The sequence below is a fragment of the Scleropages formosus genome, chromosome 15 (genome assembly GCF_900964775.1).
Source record: "Scleropages formosus chromosome 15, fSclFor1.1, whole genome shotgun sequence".
Taxonomy (NCBI): Eukaryota; Metazoa; Chordata; class Actinopteri; order Osteoglossiformes; family Osteoglossidae; genus Scleropages; species Scleropages formosus.
This window is the reverse complement of record NC_041820.1, coordinates 4,232,075-4,252,009: the sequence shown is the minus strand read 5'-3', so window position 1 is coordinate 4,252,009 and position 19,935 is coordinate 4,232,075. Positions and strand designations below refer to the sequence as shown.

Here is a 19,935-nt window from a genome sequence, read left to right as displayed (position 1 = left end):
GCCCACTGCACCACCACATGCCCCTAACACTGAAAACCAAAAGGCTAAAATTTGTCTGCATGTGTATGCAGAAAAGTATGGGTGTGAAAAATCCGCAAATGTGTGCCCGTGGGTAGCAGGGCACAGCGCGGTTTACAGTTCAAATCAGACTTCTGCTGCATTCTCTTTGATCAACGTACTTCCCCCTGCTGTATACATGGGTACATGGGTAAATCGGTGTAAGTACCTTAGAGTACAAACATTGACAGCAGGGACAGCTGGTAGTGTAGTGATTAGCGCTACTACTTGTGGCTCCAAAGGTCATAGGTTTGACCCCCACCTCTAGCTATAGTACTCCTCAGCAAGGTACTTACCCTAAATTGCTCCAGTAACATTACCCCCTGGTGTAAATACCGCAACGCTGTAAGTCGCTTTGGAGAAAAGCCTCAAATGTAAGCTATAAAGGGATCAGCTGAATAGAAAGAAATGTAATATAAGGTGTGTCAGCCTGCCATCTTCCTGAGTGAAATAAATAATACACTGGGTAGTGCATTACTCATATAAGGTAGGGCTGGGAAAAAAGACATTAAAATCTCAGATGTAGGAAAAAACCCTTTAATACATTCCTGAGAGCTGCTTCATGGGCAGCGTGCATCTATCCTGCCCTTTCAGGGGACTTTTGGAAACCTCTTCCAATTTTGCACTTTTTTTCCATTCGTCTCGATCCTCCGCGATGCCATCAAGGTATCCGAGGGAGGATTCAGCATCCGCTGCACCACAGAGTGCACCGTCCACCCCCCGGGGGGTACCCGAAGGCGCCCGGGCCCGGCGTTGGCGTGACCGAGCGAGAGCTGTCAATCACCGGAGGCCCCGCTGAGTGCGCCAGCCAGCGTTAATGCCCGAGTGCATTTCTTCGAGAGCGCAGTGGCGCGTTAGTGGTTTTGACAGCGCCGGCCGCTTGGATGTCAAAGGAGTGTGGCGAACGTGTCACAAACGGTTAGTGTTGAGTGACTGTTCCAGGGAGGGTCGCGGCGTCCGGGTGAGCGCCGGGGGTCAGCGAGCGGTGGCACCGCTAGTCACTAATTCAGCATAATCCCGCGTGAGTGTGTGCGCGCAGATTCTGGCGTGCGGAGATGTGTGTGCGAGCGAATCTCTGTCTAGGACATTGCGTTTCAGGTTTATTTTAAAGGGGCTCTATTGATAGCGTTTTAACGAGGCTTTATTGGAAAGAATCTGGGACGGTTTATTGTTTTTAGACATTCCTTTTGTACCCCCAGTGACCGCAGCTTTTTGAGAAGAGGCGAGAGAGGACGCACGGGGGAGTCCATGTTTGGGGAAAAGCCACCGGAGCGAGACGGAAGACGGACACAAGGTCGGGGTTCGGGAGGGAAGATCCTCCTGTGAGACAACATGTACTTGTTCATCTCCTTCGCGTCCACTTGGATTTTCCACTTGCCTGTTAGTCTGACCGAGTCCACCTGTGTCCTGTCCCTGGCGTGCGCTTCTCCCTCTCAGCCGCCCTCGTTCTCCCCGGATCTCCGCGTAACGCAAGGTGGTGATGCGCTTTTTTCCACTCCTCTTTCCAGGCTGCCGGGATCACGGCAGGGGATATCGGAGGGCTATTTATAAAACGGGCAGGCCTCGGAGGGGCCGCGGTGCGCAGATCAACACGTTAACACGTCAACGTGCGCGCAAGTGCACCCAAACGGAGATGAGATGAGATGATGAAGGGCGCCGCCCTGCAGGGCAGCAAGGCTGAAGCAACAGGAACATTGTAATTATTCTCCGCAGGCTGGAGCATCGGGTTCAAGACTGCCAGGCTAACATACCCATCGCTGTTCAATGACCTAATGCAGATTCCTTGCTGCGGAGAGACCGACACCGGGTGGTTAGTCATTCTGTGTGCCACTAAAGTGTGGCGAGTGTGTGTGTGTATCTCCGTGTGCACCATTCGGGATAATGAGCAAAGCAGTGTTCTGCGAGCTCACGAGAGAGAAATCCATTAGGAAGCATTTTTCCAACCCTTCCAACTCCATCTCCTGCTCTCGTTCGCCCTGCAGCCCGTGGCCAACTCTTTATCCCCCAGACAGGGGTCACCTGTGACAGATGAGTGTGTCAGCGGTTTTCCGTTGCACGCAGCAGCACTTTGCCCTGTACTGGATTTAGAGTGTTACTCCTGTCAAGGGCGGCACAGCGGGTAGCACTGGTGCCCCACAGCTCCTGGGCCGTATGTTTAGACCGGGGGTCCGACCGGGTGCAGTTTGCATGCTCGCCCCGTGTTCACGCAGAATTCCTCCATATGCTCTGGTTTCCTCCCGCAGTGTGATTCAGGTGAATTGCCCACATTGTGTATGAGCGATTGTCCTGTGATGGACTTCTGACTGTAGAATGATGGATATTCAAGTCAACCAACCTTCTGAAGGCGTGTACCTTTATGAAGGTGTTGATTTGAATAATATTATCCTGCCATGTATCCAGGTTTCTCTTTCCTGCCGGACCGGTTCTTTGTGCATCTTTTTTCCCACGTGCCCCCGGTTTCCTGAGAAAGCTTCCCCTGGGCCCTGGCAGCGGAGTGGTTTTGCATTGCCACTCCAGACCTGATATAAATAACCCCTCGAGCCTTGCTCCCGCGGCCCGGGCTCCGCGCTTTCCTCGCAAAACACGAAGGAGCCTGGGAACAGAATCTTTCCCTTACGCACGAGGAGTGCCACACACGCACACACGCACGCACGCCCTTATGCGTGCACACACAAATATGCGCCGCACCGACCGTGCACGTTCATTAAGACACCGCGATGCCACCGATTCGGGCCAATACATGCGGCATTATGTCACGACACTTTTTCCGCGTTTAAAATAACAAAGATCATTACGTTATATACAGCAGCACGTACCAAGTCCTCATCGTAGGTGCAGCTCTCTCCGCAGTTAGAGGGTACGTTAAATCAGCACATGGCGTGTAGTGTTTTAATTACCATGAGGCTATTGTCTCTTTAAGTGAATTGCTGGGAAGAGGGGTTCACGGCAATTAATTTCAATGTTGCCATTTTTGTTGAGCATTTTAAAAGTACCGATGCGCAAACAACTTACATAATGTCACATGTGATTTTCAAAGAGTAGCTTCATTTTTCCAGCAAAAGTTAAAAGAATTGCCAATAATAGAACACGACGTTAATGGATGTGTTATGTCTCTATTATAGGCTCCTGGAATATTTTGGAATGACTGCAGTGGAAAGGAACTTTAAGTGAAGTACAGTGTGGGGGGTGGGGGGGCTTGTGCTCATGAGGTCAATCTGAGTGTAAACAGAGAGGCTTTGGGGGGGGGGGTGTGCGGGATGTAAGGAGGCACTGTTCAGGGTGCGAGTGTGTGAATTCGGGATACAGCGTGAACGGTTTGGGGTTGGGGGGTGGTTGCGGAGTGCAGGCTTCGCTGGCGGATTGTTTCCATCGGAAAGAATTCCAGGAATGACCGCGGACAGCTATCAGTGTCCGAGCCCTCAGGACAATGACTGAAAACGCGTGGCGGAGACACGCGGGTGGGGACGTCGTGAAGAGCACGCGCACTTCCCACCTCTCCGCCGTCACGCCGATCCGCGCGGACCGAGGACACCCCGGCGTCTTGTATCGGCACACGCGATTCATCGAATCGCTTCCAGGCTCAGGGCCCCCCTACTCCTTTTTCCTCGCAAAGGAAATCGTTGCCCTTTGACGTCACCGTGGCGGCCTGCGGTGGCTGCTGCTCAATAAAAGTATAACGCTTCATTTGCTGCTTCCATATCGTGGGATAAAGCATGTAAAGGAATGCGATGTTCACATTTATTCATTTATCAGACGCTTTTCTCCAAAGCGACTTCCAATGAACTCTATGTAGTGTTATGAGCCCACCCACCTTATTCACCGCGGTGACTTACACTGCTAGATACACTATTTACACTGGGTCACTCATTCATACATCGGTGGAACACACTCTTTCCGTAACTCACGCACTGCGGGTGAACCTGAACAGCGTCTCTTTGGACTGTGGGAGGAAACCAGAGCACCCGCAGACACAGGGAGAACATGCAAACTCCACACAGACTGAGCGAGGATTGAACCCACGTCCTCTCGCACCACCCAGATGCTGTGAGACAGCAGCGCTACTTGCTGTGCCATCCACATTCACCCCTCAGCCCTTTACACCATCGGTCGCTCCTCAACCCTGTGCTCATCACCTCTAATATTGATTTAAAGATAAGATGTCTGGAAGGGGGGGTGTAAACCCACATCAGTGTCTGACAGCTTTTTGGAACCGAACCTATAACAGACTGACGCTAATGCTGTGGAATCAGCTCCCGAAACCATGCGGTCAGAGCAACACAAGCCCTCACCAGGGACCTCCCGGTGGAGGATGCGGCGATCGGCCGCTCTGCCCTTAATCCCACCGCCTCCGACATATCTGACGTGATGTATTTTTAACTGGTTTGCGCATGGATTTCCAGGAAGCAGGAAGCGCAGTGTACTGTCCTCCATCCAGCAATGGCCAGCTGGACCATCATGAACCATCCTCCTCCAGCCAGTCAGAGAAGCCCACTCCTTCCACTTTGACTCCCTTCCTACAGCTCCGGGGTATGATCGTCGTCATCACCACACGAGCAGCGATGGTGGTGACGATGATGGTGACAGGAGAGAGGTCAGTTGGCCAGCTGCAGTGCCAATCATGTGTCATCAAGAACTCAGAATTATAGATTGTGTCAGCACTCAGATTGACTTCAGCTTCTTGCATAAGAACTTCCACCAAAGGTGTGTCCCATCTCACAGATGAGGCAGTGTTGTGTGATCTGCATGTAATACACTACACAGGTGCACTGAAACTCTTCCTCCACTCCATTTACATTTATTCACTTATCTGATGCTTTTCTCCAAACCAATTTACATTAATCTATTTACTATTATTCACCCCTTTATACATCTGGGTAATTTTACTGTTAGGGTAAGTACCTTTCTCAAGGGTCCTACAGCTTGAGGTGGGACTTGAACCTGTGCCCAGAGGCAGCAGCTCTTACCACTACACCACCTGCTGCCCCTTAAAACTCACTGTTATGCATTGGCCAGGAATCGAACCGACACCTCCTGCATGGCGGGGGGGGGGGGGGGATTCTACATTGGAGCCACCGGTGCTCCCACATGGAGTTTCAAACCGTGGTGAAAATGTCATTGTGAAATGATTCCGTGCAGCTGGCTGCGCCAAAATGAAAAATGACATGAATTCATACTCGTTGGGCTGCGTTGAAATTTAAGATGACATCTCATACGCGGGACTCTAATCGCCCACGCCCGCAGCTGCGGAACGTGCCCATACAGCGTACCGTGTCATCAGAGCCAAGCTGCAGTGCTGCTTGAAAGTATGTGAACCCCTTGCGTGCATTAGTTTTACCACAAAATGATAATCTGATGAGAATCAGTCTTTCTTATCGGATATAACGTGTGTGTAATGACCAATTCCAGATGTTGCTTTAGAGGAAATCATTTGTGTAGAAGAAACACACAAGTGGTACAGGTGTAAAAATGAGTGAAGGCCAAGTTGGGTTGGTTAAACCAAGCAGGTAAGTGGAATCAGGTGTGTAAATTATAGTAATTTACTCCTTTTATCTGTTTAAGATATAAAATCTGAATGTTAAATGTTTCAATATTTTATACAAGAAAAAAGACCATCCCTACAGGGTTCACATGCTTTCAAGCTGCGAGGGTTCGAGCCTCCTGGGGGCCCGGAGCACAAATGACAGAGTGATACCAGTTTAAAACTGGTGTTCTTGGAAGTGCTGTATACCATCATACTTCACTTCAGAGCCACATGCCTGACGGAGCATGCGCCGCGCCCCCCTGCTGGGCGGCGGCGACAGACGCCTCCTCCCTCGCCAGGCCGCCGAGTACTTTTCCACCGTAACGTAAAAAAGTGTTATCGGCGATATCGACATTATTATGGAGGCAGTTGTAAGAGGACTCGGTAACGCAGGTGGCTCAAATAAGCAGGGCGGAGTGGCGTCGTACCGCTGACTCAGGCCCCGGGGACGAGGAGGGTGACGTCAGAAAGGAGGCGCATCATTACTCAGCCGCTTTGCCCTCCGAAGGGGCAATTTACAGCTTACTCATTTAACCGTGCGGTTGCTGACGGAACGAGATGCCCCGCAGCGCCACGAACCGGGAGGGGTTCCGTTTGCTCTCCTGTTTTCCGCTGCGACGGCACTTCTCGAACCCCAGCTGTAATCGTGGTCCTTACCGTGATGGCACCGTGCTGCTTCGCTCAAACTGGGTATCAGGGTGTGCAGTAGGTAGGTACGCTGACTTTGGACTCAAAAGACATGGGTTCAAATCCCATTGCCTGCTGTAGTTTCCCTCTACCTTAACCCAAAAGGGGGTACAGTGGTTGGAGCCATGGCCTAAAGCTTGAAGGATCAAGGTCTGAATCACATTCCTGCTTTTTCACCCTTAATCAAAGTACTTATTCTGAATCATTGTAGTAAAAGTTCTCCAGGGCTCTATAAACAGGTAGATCGCTGGAAGCTGCTTTGGAGAAAACTATTGGCTAAACGCCATCTTTAGAGCTGAAGGTCACAGGTTTGAATCCCACCTCTTGCTCTAGCACCCTTGATCGAAGCACTTACCTTGAACTGACACAGTAAAAATTACCCAACTGTACAAACGGGTAAATCAGCATAAGTGGCTTGGAGCGCAAAACTAAAATTCTAAGTCTCTTTGGAGGAAAGCATCCGGTAAATGATCAATGAGAAAGAGGCAGAGTTATTAGCTTAATCTTGTCACTCTTTTTTGCACTGATCTTTGACCATTCATGTTTTACCAGCCTCTGCATGGCAGAGTTGAAGATTAAATCAATATTCCTAACATAAAATTATGGCGATAAGTAGTACCACTTCTGCCACCACTACCTCTCCATTCCCTCTATAATAAGAGAGCAATTCCACCGGAAAGTACAGCACTTTGTTCACTCAGGTGGGATTTTCTCCAGATGGTAGTGTAGCGGTTACAGCTGCCACCTTTAGACGGAAAAGGTCGGAGGTTCGAATCCCACCTGTAGCTGCAGTCCCCTCGCCCAAGGTACTTATCCTAAATTGCTTCTGTAAATGGGTAAATATCTGAAAGTCACTTTAGAGAAAAGCATTAGATAAATGTGAATGTTGTGAGGGACCAGTGCAGGTGACTAAAGTCTCTGCTGGGCCTTCTGATGGCAACCAGGGTTGCGACCACTGGTGTTTCTAAATACACACAGATGTGCCATTGCTGGAGAGATAATGAAGGATGTTTCAGGTCAAGTGTGTTTGTGTGTTACACGGGAGCGGGGGGGGTGGCATTAAAAGCAGGTCAAAGCCTGGGGAGGGGGGGAATGAAACAGGAAGGCTACGTGTGGTTGGTGCTGCTATATTTAAGCAGACTCTAAGAGACCTGCAGCCATAGGGCGCCGCACGATCTGCCATCCGCGCAGGAAGTCGCCGCGCGCAGCTTTCGGTTTTGCGCTTTTGTTTGCCGGAGCGCAGCCGCTTTTCTAGAAGGGTAGCGAAGGCGGGACGGAAAGGACAGGTGCTATTAAACCGCCTCGCCCGATGCACGTACTCGTTCGCACGGCGCCCCCCCCTCCCCCGTCCCCGTTCCCGCAGGCACACAGAGAGAGACACACACGGATTGGAAAGCACTTTCAAATGTTTATTTACAACCTCTGTGTTTAGAACAGAGCACGTGGTCTAAGTACAAAAACGAGGGGGGGGGGGGGGGGGAGTCCACTAAATCTCCCTGAGCTTCACAAAAGAAAGAGAAACCCTACCGGTGATGGAGAGAGAGCACAGGGGGGAGGAGAGAGGACAGGACAGGGACAGAGCTCGACGGCCTTTACAGCGCCACAGGTTTATACCAGACACACGGAAAAAGTTACTAGCCGCACAAATATAAACCCCTAGAACAACACCGACGCAAAGGAGGCGAGCGAGCGCCGCGCCTCGGCCCGTCCGGGACCGTGACCGTTCCCGGAGCGCGTTCGCAGACGCTGCCGGGGAGAGCAGGTGGGACGACGTTCGACACCTTTATCCAGGGTGACTTACGCTATGAGCTACGAGATTTGTACTCTTGGCTATAATACAGCACGGTAGCTTTTTTTTTTTTTTTTTTTTACCGCTGCGCCACCTACTGAAGGCGTTTCGATGGAGCGCAGCGTTCGGGATCATAGTGCCGTTCCACGTCACAACCGCGCTGCGTGGAAAACAAATGAGACTCTGCGCAGCGGGATTTTTCACGCTGGGTTTTGGAGGCGTGGCAGTGTTTGTGTCGCGCGGGTCCACCACCGACCGTCCCGCCCCCCCCCCCACGACGGGTTAGGGCGAGTTACGCGGCAGGAAAGCACGAACCCATCGGGAAACTACGTGCGGTATCAGTCCAGCAAGAGCCCAGCGGCACGCTCCTCTCCGTCGGCGAGCGGCCGAGGTGTCGGCCGAGGGCAACGACCGGTTCCGCCCGCCGTCCTCCGATCCGTCTCCGCTCAGCACGGCCCTGTCTGCACCAAGAAACCCCACAGACGCAAACGGTGATTCAGACGCTGGCTCTGGACTTTAACACAAATCATTAGCACACTTGTATTTATACGGTGTGAACTTATGAAAGGGGGGAAAAAAAAAACAAAAAAAAAAAAAAAAAAAAACAAAAGTCCCCTCTGATGACCTGGCAGCAATGAACATGTGTGCGAGTCCACCGGCCAGGAGTCGGGCGACGGTCGTGTGACCGTTCGGAGTCTCTGCTGGTGGAGGGTGCTGGGAGGCAGAAGCGGTGCAGGGTCCATCCACTGGGGGGGAGGGGGGATGGTATCCAGGATCAAGATGCACAGTGGGACTACTGAAGTGTGTGCAAGTTTATGCATTTATGAATGAGAGAGAGAGTGTGTGAGTGTGTGTGTGTGTGTGTGTGTGTGTGTGTGAGGGACTGAGTGAGAATGAGAACAGGTTCACTGGTTCATGAGCACAGTCTTGCCCTGCGAACCCCTGCAGAATGTACATCCCACACGTGAGCGGCACCGTCCCGCACGTCTCCATCGACACGTCCGATCGTTTCCAACTCTTCTCCTCCATCGCAGAATCCATAACGGCACGATGCAACGAGCGTCCAGCTGGTGACGGCTGGTCGGAGGGACCGCACACGTGCTCCTGGTGCGTCTGTGAAGGTGTGCGCGGGTGCATCGGCGAGGGTCTGCAGGCGTGCGTATGTGAGTGTGTGTGTGTGTGTGTGTGTGTGTGTGTGTGTGTGTGTGTGTGTGTGTGTGGGGGTGCTGGAGCTCTAATGCTGCGAGTTCTGCACTTGGTGTCCAGTCTGACTCTTGCCTTCTCCGTCCACCTCCTCCTCCTCCTCCTCTTCCTCCTCCTCCTCCCCTTCGCTGACCAGGAATTCCTCGGGAGGCCAGCGCAGCTCCCCGCTCTCCACCTCGCCCTCCGTGGGCTCCACTACGATGGAAGGCAGCCGGTCCTTCAGCTTGCAGCAGCGCTCAAAGTCCGACGGGTCCGGGAAGATCTGCCGGAGGACAAGAGAGACGCTCAGACGGATCCCGCCGGGCAGCACATTAAATCACAGCCGACGTTCCAGCCAATAAAACGTCATTTCCTGAGACGCCGGGGCTCGTAAACTCTTCGAGCGCCCGAGCCAACAGCTACTTTTAGAAAGTGCCGGGGACGTGTCTATGCTGCACGATGTATTATGCATGTAACGCGCTACGAATTCCAAGGACACGAGGAAGTCTCCCCAGGGGAACGCGGTGCTTATACTGACAGCATTACCCAGAAGGCCAGACGACGTTTGCGTAGCGCCAAAAGGGTCTCCCTTTTGTACGAAAACAGTTTGGAATGAAGTTGACCACCGAAGTGCCCGCAGAACGGCCGTCACAAGCCGCCGTCGGTGTTCTGGGCCTCCTGCAGCTACAGTGTGCCTTAAATGCAACTAAGAGGCCATTGCTCCCTACAGCCCAACCAGAGCGCTGTGCTCCTCCACCTCTGACTGCTTGGTGCTCCTACTCACAGGGGATCTTCAAAGTTCTCAGTTCTGATGTGGTGGAATGAGCTCCCTCCACCCCTCAGAGCTGCTGAATCCCTCTCAACATTCAAGAATGGTGACAAAACCATCTCTTTCAGACCCATTTCCCTGCCGATCTCCCGACGGCTCCATAAATGACTCCAAAACCAGGCTCCGGCTCGTCGCGACCCCGTTCGGGACAAGCGGCTTCAGCTACTTCAGTGACGTGAACTAGCAACATGGCGGTGTCAGACACACAAGCCGTGCGTCGATAATCCTTTGTTTCTGAAGCTCTTTGCTGTCGTTACGCTTCCGTTTACTCCGAGCCGCGCGTCGCTGTGGTGGGAAGTGTCTTCCAGCTCTTTATGCGCATACTTCCTCACAGGTTCTGCACCGAGAGCTGTAGCGCTGCCACGGCGATGCGGCCCCTCGTTTTCGAGAAGGGAGGAAGAAAAAAATAGCTGCGGAGTATTTTTAAACTTGCATATTTCAGTGGGAGACAGAGTTTGGGGAGGGGGGCTGGGGCAGCAAGATCAGAGCCTGGGAAAGGAGCCCATTGGGAAGAAAGCTTTAGGCCGCCATCCATCGAAGGTCTCTGGTACGAACTGACGAAAGACACCGAGGAACAGAACACGAGAACTATGTGGAAGGGACAGCAGTGCCGTGTTCCTGTTTGTTCCAGGAGAAGAAGCAGAACTCACCTCCCCCTACCCTAACATGATGGGGGCTGCGGCCTTGGGAAGCGCCAGGCTGAGGGATGCGAGCAGCCACTTCGAGGTCACAGGTCAAACCACGGTAAACTGGAGCGGCGGCAAGCAGACGGGTTAATGTCGGGGTCCGAGAAAAGACTCAAAGTAACCGCCTTCACCCGGGGGAGCAGGGATCCGACTAGCACCCCCACCCCATCTCCTATAGCAGGAGCGGCGTCGAGCTCCTGTTTTGACGGCTGTGGTGGTGGTGGTGGTGGTAATGACGATGATGATGATAGCGGAGGCCCCGCCTAGGGCATGCACTCCAGAAGCTTCCCTCCCCTCACTGACATCGAGAGGGTTTGGGGGCACCGGAGCGATCAGATCCGCCACCTTTGCACCGAAAGGATCTGGGTTCGAATCTCCTGCAGTAGTTCCCTCGATCAAGGTACTGCTCTGGTAAAAACTACCCAGACACACAGATGGGTGGATCGCTGTACACCGCGCTGGACGAAAGCATCAGAGAAAGGAATAAGTGTAGATGCATTAGGGTAAGTTGCAAAGTTGTGACCTTTAAACCCCTCCCACCGGGGGGGGGGGTAATAAACAAGCTCCAGCAGCAGTCGCTGGGTGAAGTTTTGCAAAGCAGAGGAAGTGGCTGCCTCACGCACAGCTGCAGCGCGGAACAACGAGGGGCCACGGGTACACCGAGAGAGGGGTGCGCCGGGCCCGGGGGCGGAGGGGCTCCGCCGCAGAAGGGTGCGCATCCTCAGCGACGGCTCACACGCACACGCGTACCCACACGGCTGAACGCTGCGCGCGAATGCCAAACGAAAGAGGAAAAAAAAAAACACCACGTGATTTCCTCCAAGGTCGTTTTTTTTGGAACATTACAAAAACACATCCCCTATTACTCACCGCTTCTTGTTTAGAAGAGAATGTCATCAAACGATGCAACCCTGCGCCCCTTTCAAAGGTCAAACGTCCATAAATTCCCATTAGAATCCGTTACGTATCGCTGCTCTCCATAAACAGAGGGAAAAATAGCTGCAAAAAAAAATAAAAATATTTTGCCCGTAATTCCTAAAATAGAAAAGCAGCCTTGCTCTCTTCACGCACAACGTTGAAGGATCACGTTGAGAACAAGGAAGGGGCGCTGCGTAAGAAACCGAGCGGCGAGAAGCTGAACTGCCTGGATGAGCGAAGGACCTTCTCCCACCTTCTGAGGACTTCCTGATCCCCCCCCCGAGAAGTGCGACTCACGCCCTTGGATACCCCTGCCGGAGGTCTGCTTCACATCGCTGGGCCACCGACGCTCCTGGAGGTGACGTCTGGAGGCCACCAAAGGCGAACGCTTCAATTTAGACCATAATCCCAAAGGACCCCCCTCGAGGATCAAAGCAGGTCTTCGAGGGACCGGAAGAGCAGGCGGACGATGGCCGATCGAACCGGTTTAGCTGCCCCGGGGTGGGCCGGCGCTTCCAGCCCCACGTGACCTTGCTTACCAGACCTCGCCCTGCCAGTCGTCCAGGAAACCACACTTCCAGACACTCTTGATGACCAGGGCCAGACGGGCCTCACGCCTCACGACCTCACCCCCGCCCCACCCCGTTACAGGTACCTGGTAGGAGTGTCTGTCCTTGCTGGGGCTCAGATGGATGTTCTCCGCGGGAGTGCTGGTTATCATCACCTCAGTCATGTCTCGGCTGGGCACAAACACTGGACTGGAATTAGAGAGCGAGAGAGAGAGAGAGAGACAGGGGACCGGTTATCCCTGGAACCTGCAAACCGCTTCAAATCGCCTCGGCTGGGGGTTTCGCTGCAACGACCTCTCCGTCTCGCTCCACGTTACCTGAGCAAAGAGAAGGTCACGCGAAGCGCACGAGGAACCGTACGAAGCGCTAGAAGCTTGATGCCAATTAATCTCGCTTTCAAAATTTTGAGCAATGAGTGGCGACTCGAACCCGAGACGCACAACCGACCGTGCAAGTTCGGCCTACCGCACGGGTTTTACGCGTCCAGGGCTAAGAGGCGCAGGGAGTTTCCAGTCCCCTGGTTATCGTGCTGGAGGCAGTGCGGCACTGTACTCGTGTGGTCAGCGCTGGGACTCTGCGTACAGCAAAACGTGCTCGATGTCGGGAGGCGCTCGTTGTGAAAGCGTTGTGGGCGTGCGCTGTAATCGGACCAAGCTGCACAGTTGCACGATTCTGCAAAACCCCCCTTTCCCCTCCTCTTCATCGCTGTCGGCAGTACGGCGTCCTCACTGGGAGGGAAACGCTGGATCAGCAGCACCATCATCGGTGTGGTATTTATGTGGGTGAACCTGGCAGACTGGTGACCGGTCCCATGTGACACCTGAATACTTTGTATCCCAGCATCATTAATCGATAAATAACCCTGCAGTTGATATGGGTTTCGACAAAGGCACCTCTGTGCTGACAGTCAAAGTGTGATGGAACGAGCTCCCTCCGTCCCTCAGAGCTGCTGAATCCTTCTCAACATTCAAAACTCTCAAACCCATCTCTTTCAGTGCAGCTTCTCCACTCATTCTCCTTTCATTACATTTATTCGTTTATCAGACGCTTTTGTTGCGTGAGATTTTCCCCAATAGCGCCCATCGCCGTTCGGTGCGCTTGGTTCCCTGAGTTTGATGCCTCCGCAGAAGCTCCGCCTCATTCCAGGATGAGGAAAGAGGGGAACGGGTGAAGCAAGCGGGATGTTGAAACAAGAGCAGGAGGCACTCGGGGTGTTTTGATCGAGCGAACAAAGCGGTTAGAGGCAGTAAACACACCGCGGAGCTGCGGCGATGATAAAGTGCAGAAAATTGTGCACCTTCACAGAGGGGGGGGGGAAGAAAGAGGAGCAAAAACATCGAACACCAATGGCGTCAATTTGGCACGAGTCCTCGAGATGCCGTTCCACCAGCCCTCCAGACACCACGGTAACTGCTCAAGCTGTACTCGCTCTCAAAGGGAAACTACAGGTAGAGCCGGGGTTTCAGTCACTGCCTCGCAATCTGAAGGCTGTTGGTTTGAATCCCTCCTCCCTGCTGCTAAACCTTATTTCAAGATATTTACCCTGATCTTGTACAGCAAAACTACCCTGCTGTATAAGTGGGTAAATCATTGCGTTTTAGATTAATTGACACCAATAACATTGGCTACACACCCAACTTTACCCTAAAAGGGCAGCAGGTGGCGCAGCGGTTAGAGCTGTCGCCGGATACTTGAGCAGCCCAGGTTCGAATCTCAGCGCCTCCTGCTATAGTAACTGTGAACAAGGTACTTACCCTGATACAGTAAGAATACCCCAGTGCAGAGATGAAAAAACCATTGCAAAGTGATCCAAGTGCAAACAGCTGCACTGCTCCTATGGATTTTTTTGGCCTGCTAAGGCCCACTTCCCACAATGCAAGTGGTTTTACATTTTGGCTTTTTTTGGGTACCAAAGGACATTTGCTTTTAGCAGATTAACTGTGGATTTAAAGATTTAATCAGAGGTTTAGCGAGTGCCCCTGATTTACTTAATACACCACAATGACATCCCATTTTTTTCAGACAAATATGTCACTTACCGAAAGGAAGCTGTTCGCCAGAAATCTGTGCGCGTTTTTAAAAGCAGATATAAAGAGGGAGGTGACCGGACTGGAAAAATTTCATTTTCAAAACATGAGCCATAAAACCTCTGGCCCTTTTGTCTCATAGCATTATTATAATTATTATTATTTATCCCTCCTAGAGACTGCACTGCAGAGCCAGCGCGACTTTTTCCGATGGAAAAAGTTTCTTCATCCCAGTTCTGTAAACTTTCAATGTAAATTAAGCCATAACCACTACTGTTTCACCCTTTTGACCCTCCTGCAGGGTCCAAAGAGATGATGGCAAACAGAAGACAATACAAAACTGTTTACACCCCCGACCCCCTGCACCCCCAATTTTACATAAACTCGAATCATCTATGGAGCTCTGGCCAAGTTCAGCCATTCATTGCAGCCATAACAATAACTAAGTCCAAAAATATGAACAGACCATAGAGGATATGGAAAGACAAAAAAAATAAATCTCAGAATTACTCAAAGAGTGTGAGGTTGTGTGTGTGGGAGGGGGGTAAAAATCTCGACAGTGGACACGCAGAGAAGAGGCCCGAAACATAAACACAGACCATTGCCAGTCATATTTCTGCTTTGGGTTCATATAAACATCCTGCTCTGCTAAGAATAACAGAATATCAGCCTAATAAAACATAAAAGGAGGTGGAAGGAGGAGAGGAGGAAGTGCGAAGAGTGCATGTAACAACTAATACTGCGCAAGGGCACCACTCAGGACTCTCGCTGCACAAAGCGCCTGTGCAGAACTTACTAGAAGGGTGGGGGGGGGTATGCATAAAATTGGTTTGCAGCCCTTTGAAACCAGGCCTCAGACATGGGTCTGAGCTCCACACCTTCAGACTCGTTCATCTCCTCAGTTGCAATGAAGGCTGGTTCTGAAGTCTGGTGCTTTTACAGGTAGCAGTAAAGAAACAAAGTATGGTAAAAGTCAAGGTGTGACTCGCTAACATGACGCAACAGAGTTGCTGAGATGCCTGTGGGTTCGAGTCTCAGCCTCTGATGTGGATGCGACTGGTCCTTGCTGTGCGAACCCAGCCAGGAGTCCGCAAAGGTGTTTGGCCTTTATCCCCCGATGCGTTTGAGATGCTCAGACTGGACAGTCTGGACAGTCGCCCCGGTGCAACTAGAGATCGGTGCGAACGAGGGTTCGGACGCAACCTCAAGACCACCCACGTGGCCCCATTCACACCCCCAACTCCCAACTGCTGCAGCCATCAGAGCAGCTGTGGGACACTAATCCCTGGCTGAGTACACGCGCCAGGAGAGATCCAGGCTGGGACGCTGCATGTCCGTGAGGGACGCAGGAGCCTCTGACCTGCGGGAAGGCGGCTAAGGCAGAGTGCGGATGACGCCTCAAGATGCCAAGCGGGCCCTGAGCCCACGGCGGCGGCATCAGCGCTGCGTGCGCAGCAGATGGGGGAGGGACTTGAGATGGCTTAGGGGCAATAAGGCCACCGAACGTCGCCTGTGAGCCAAAGGAGAAGCCGTGCGTGTTCGCCGCCCCGGCTGACCCGAAGGTGCAGAGTCTCACGGCTCCGTCCGCGGTCTCCATCCACGGAGCTCCTCGATGGGACTTAAGGACTTGTGCTATTGTCCTACGTGCCCTATATTTCGTCTTCGCTCCTGCGAAAAATACGCATAAGAATCGTGGCGGAACGGAGCAATTCCCCCAGTCCCACCCCGGGAAAGAGGGACGAAGCACTGGAAGAGCTCCGAGACGAGCGACACGTCCCACAGCCCGTGTGACGCATAATTTGACCGTTCCGCCCCGGTCTCCCGACGTCCTCACGTTCCCCGCGGCTTTGGCACGAGACGAGACCGCAGCTACGCGGTGACGCGGGCCGATGGCTCCGGCGCAAACCCGCGGCAGGTTCTGCGGATCTTCGCCCTCAAGACTGAACCCGTCTGAAGGGGGAGGACGTTTCACAAGCGTCCTGGCAGCAAAGTCGCTTTGCACAACATCGCTCGGCGACGAGGCTGGGGGCAGGGCGAACCAGAACTATGAAAGAAATACGTGTGCGCGCGCGCCTGTGTTCGGAAACGCTCAGCTTCTGCAAGCAAACAAGGGACTTTTCAGATGACAAAGATCTGTATTTCACACACAGTCCTCCTACATCCCCACCAGGCGTGGTAAAACAGACCGGAGAGTGCCGCCGCGGCACACGTCGAACCTCGACGGAACCGTAGGGGACAGCACGCGAGTCCATTGTCAATTCTCGACAGCAGTCGAGGGTTACACGTAAAGCCTCGTACAGCTGAAGACAAAGCGACACAGGGGTCTCACACGGGGATAACCCCGCCTGGGGCCTGAGAGCGGGTTCTGAGACACCACCGCGTGTTATGGGGAACACAACATGCACACAGGAACAGGATTACAGGAGGTGTTTGCAGAAGTGGCGTCCCCCCCCACTCTAGGCAGCCACAGTCTGCTTTTTTGTGAAAGGCACATCAGATCACCACTTGCTGCTTGAGAAAGGAGGTCAGGGCTTCGACTTCCTGGACGAGACACGGGGGGGGAGAGGGAGAGAGAGAGAGAGAGAGAGAGAGAGAGAGAGAGAGAGAGAGAGAGAGAGAGAGAGAGAGAGAAGCACCTTGCGGAACAAAACACAAGAGCAACCTGGAAACTACAAGGTTCGAATGCTGCACTGGTGAAAACCCCATTGCCATGTGATCCTCCCCCAACCCCACAAAAGGGAATTTACAGCCTGCAGTCTGAAGACGGGGTTTGAGCATCCCTGAAACGGCAACTTTCCGAAAACAGGAGCCGAAAACAAGCGACTCGTTCCGAGTTTTCGTTTCTTACACGAAAGGGCCTGTTTTTGTTCCGTCGGGCAAAAACGGCTCGCTGTTCGAGCGAGTCGGGATTCCCGTGTCCCTGCAGGTGAAACCCACACCTGATCCTAGCGGCGCCGATGTCAGCCGGGCTCCACCGGTCCTCGACCGCCAGGCACGACCTTAATAGGGAATAATTCATGTCGATTAGCAGTCAGGCATCACCTGCAAGAAGAGCCCCTATGTCTCCTGCACCAGGATTGGACAGGACCTGGACAGGGGACTGGAGCTTGACCACTTGACCATCCCCAATGGCAGAGTCACAGAGAAACTTGGCCCATCTGACCATCAAGGCTCACGTGCGCAGCAGTTGCTGGCGAGTGACACCAGGAGGGGCCCGGCGACCTGGAAAAACCTTCTCTCGGCGGAAGATGGCAAAATTCCGACGGAACAATTGTTCCCATCCACGCCGAGGGCTGAGGTGTCACACAAGCGGCCTTCGCACCTTCGCCACGCAGATTTACACGTGATCAATCCCACCGACACACACGCCTCTTCGCCCAAGCAGTTTTCCTCTCCTTTCAGCCGCCCGCTTTGCGGGGCTCGTAGGAAATGGCTAAATGGGGCGGTGGGACATGACCTTTCATCGTTTTCTTAAAATCAGAAACAAAATCCCCCCCGAAAGTGAAAACGACAGAGGCTGAGAGCAGCCTGCATGGAACAAAGCAGTCTTACTATAACTGCAGAGGTACCAAAATAACCAGACAACCGATTCCACTCTGAGTCAATAGAGCACCAGTGGCCTTTCAAGTTGGGGGGGGGGGGGGAGGGGGGGTGAAAAAAAAGAAAAAAAAGAAAAATCTTCATTACCAGAGAATGTGAGAAAGCTGACACATAACCAGAAGTTTTCCACATATAAACTGTGATTTCTGTAAATGCCAGATCTAATTAAACAAACAAAAAAAAAAAAAACCAACAACAATAAGCACCGAGTTAGGGAAGGGAAAAGTCTATAAAGATATGATGCTGTGGATGATGACTTATGAAGCGCAAACTCAGAAAGCCACAGTCCCCTAAAATTATAAATCTTTTCTTTTTTTTTTTTTAAAAAAATATATATATATAATTAATGACTGCAGCAGCACACATGTAACCTGCGGTTCCGAAAAGGGTGAGGGAGACCATGGTGATCATCATGTTCATGATTAATGACAAGATATAGTTCATCAAAACAAATAAAGTGAACAAAAACATGTTTATTGATGCTTACAGGAAAATACGAGACGACAGGACATCTACATGTCGGAACATTTAATTAAAATCAGAGGTCATCCTAAGGACGCCGAGCGCGCGACAGATCTGCACATTAACGCAATTAACGCCCATGGGATTTAAATAGACCACATAATAATAATCATAATAATAATAATAATAATAATAATAATAATAATGATTCCGCATGCAAGGCGAGATCCAGGGGGGGGTTCAGGGGGGTTAAGAGAGGGATACTCACCAGTACACCTGGGGGTAACAAACAGACATGAATTCACTCTTGCTGATGGTTCTGCTGACTAAGGAGAAACTCGTGTTCCTTTTTCCAGCTTCTACACAAATATACAACACTGGTGGTCTGCAGCAGCGCCCCCGACACGCCACCACTCAGCTGTACACGGGGTCTAGCAAAACAATGACGCGGACAACGGCCACTGGAGAAGTGGCTGCACACAACGCTAATCACGCTCCTCACGCGTCTTTCGCACCTAACCGCCCGTCCGAGTATCGCTCGTACGCAAGAGTCTGGAGATTTATAGTAGAGGCGTGTTCTCTTTTTCCTGACACGCCCCCCTCACGCCGATTTGACAACGTATTTATAGGAGAGGCGTGTCATCTCACAACGAACACGCCCCCCTCACGGCGATTGGCCAGAGTATTGAAAGCGGAGGCGTGTTTACTTGAGCCAGACACGCCTCCTCTCGTTGATTCGTCCGAGGTTTCTGTAGTAGAGGCGTGTCCTCCTGAGTCGGACAACGCCCTCCCCGGGCAGGGCATGCAATTTTTTCAATGGCAGCAGAAGAACGCAGTGCCAACACGAGCCAAAAGTAGGCAGCCAATCACACCCGGAGAAAGCCGGATACGGGTGACGTCAGGAGAGCAGGACGTGTTTCATTGGACGCCGGGGCAGGCACTGCGCTGCACCTCGAGGGACGGCTCTCCATTCACTCGCAGCCGCAGAATCTGTTTATTATCACCTGTCTTATTAACGATTCTACAAGATTCCACACGTTCATCACTTTTAAAACCCACAGCAGACCTGCTTGCCTGCACAGTGCACAAGGTCTATTTTATTTTTGGGAGACATTTAAACCGTCACTGACGGGGTGGGAGTTCTGTCATTGTGACAGGACCACCCACTGGGCGCCTCGAGGACAGGTGTGTGACACTGCGCATCCCTCCTGATCAGGAGATCAATGGGTGTTTATTCCCATGTTCGTTGTCTGTGTTTATACCGTGGAAGCTCTCTGTCAGAACGACCCATCATGCTCATGGAATAGCAAATAAACACTTAAAAATAACTGCCATCCAAAAGATGCTTAAGTTTAATTTCTAACACAGTTGTGATTTGAGGGTCTTACACAAACTGCTCAAAAAAATCTTTATGGTGACTTACAACCTGTCCAAGCGAGAAAGGCCTTGCAGAAAATGTTAAAGTATGATAATATGGATCAAACATATACAGTATGAATATTACCAACCAACAGATAAATTAATGGAAGGAAATTAAAGGAAGGACTTTGCTGTCACACAGTTATTCACATTTAGGACCTACTTAATTCAATTTTTTTCAGCAGCATA

At 51.9% G+C, this 19,935-nt stretch overlaps 1 protein-coding gene across 2 annotated transcripts; it reads right to left on the bottom strand.

Annotated features, from left to right (window-relative positions):
• Positions 1–7,713: 7,713 nt before the first annotated feature.
• On the bottom strand, positions 7,714–18,847 carry lbh (LBH regulator of WNT signaling pathway). Of its 2 annotated transcripts, none has more exons than XM_018734616.2 (3): positions 18,596–18,847; positions 12,325–12,427; positions 7,714–9,519 (listed from the first exon to the last, which is right to left on the bottom strand). In XM_018734616.2, exons 1-3 carry the CDS (start codon positions 18,622–18,624, stop codon positions 9,289–9,291), a joined length of 363 nt encoding a protein of 120 aa, XP_018590132.1. In that variant the 5' UTR covers positions 18,625–18,847; the 3' UTR covers positions 7,714–9,288. The 2 variants fall into 2 exon arrangements, with proteins under 2 accessions (XP_018590132.1, XP_018590151.1); XM_018734635.2 differs by lacking the exon at positions 18,596–18,847 and adding an exon at positions 11,622–11,750 and having other exon boundaries at positions 12,325–12,403.
• Between the last annotated feature and the right edge of the window lie 1,088 nt (positions 18,848–19,935).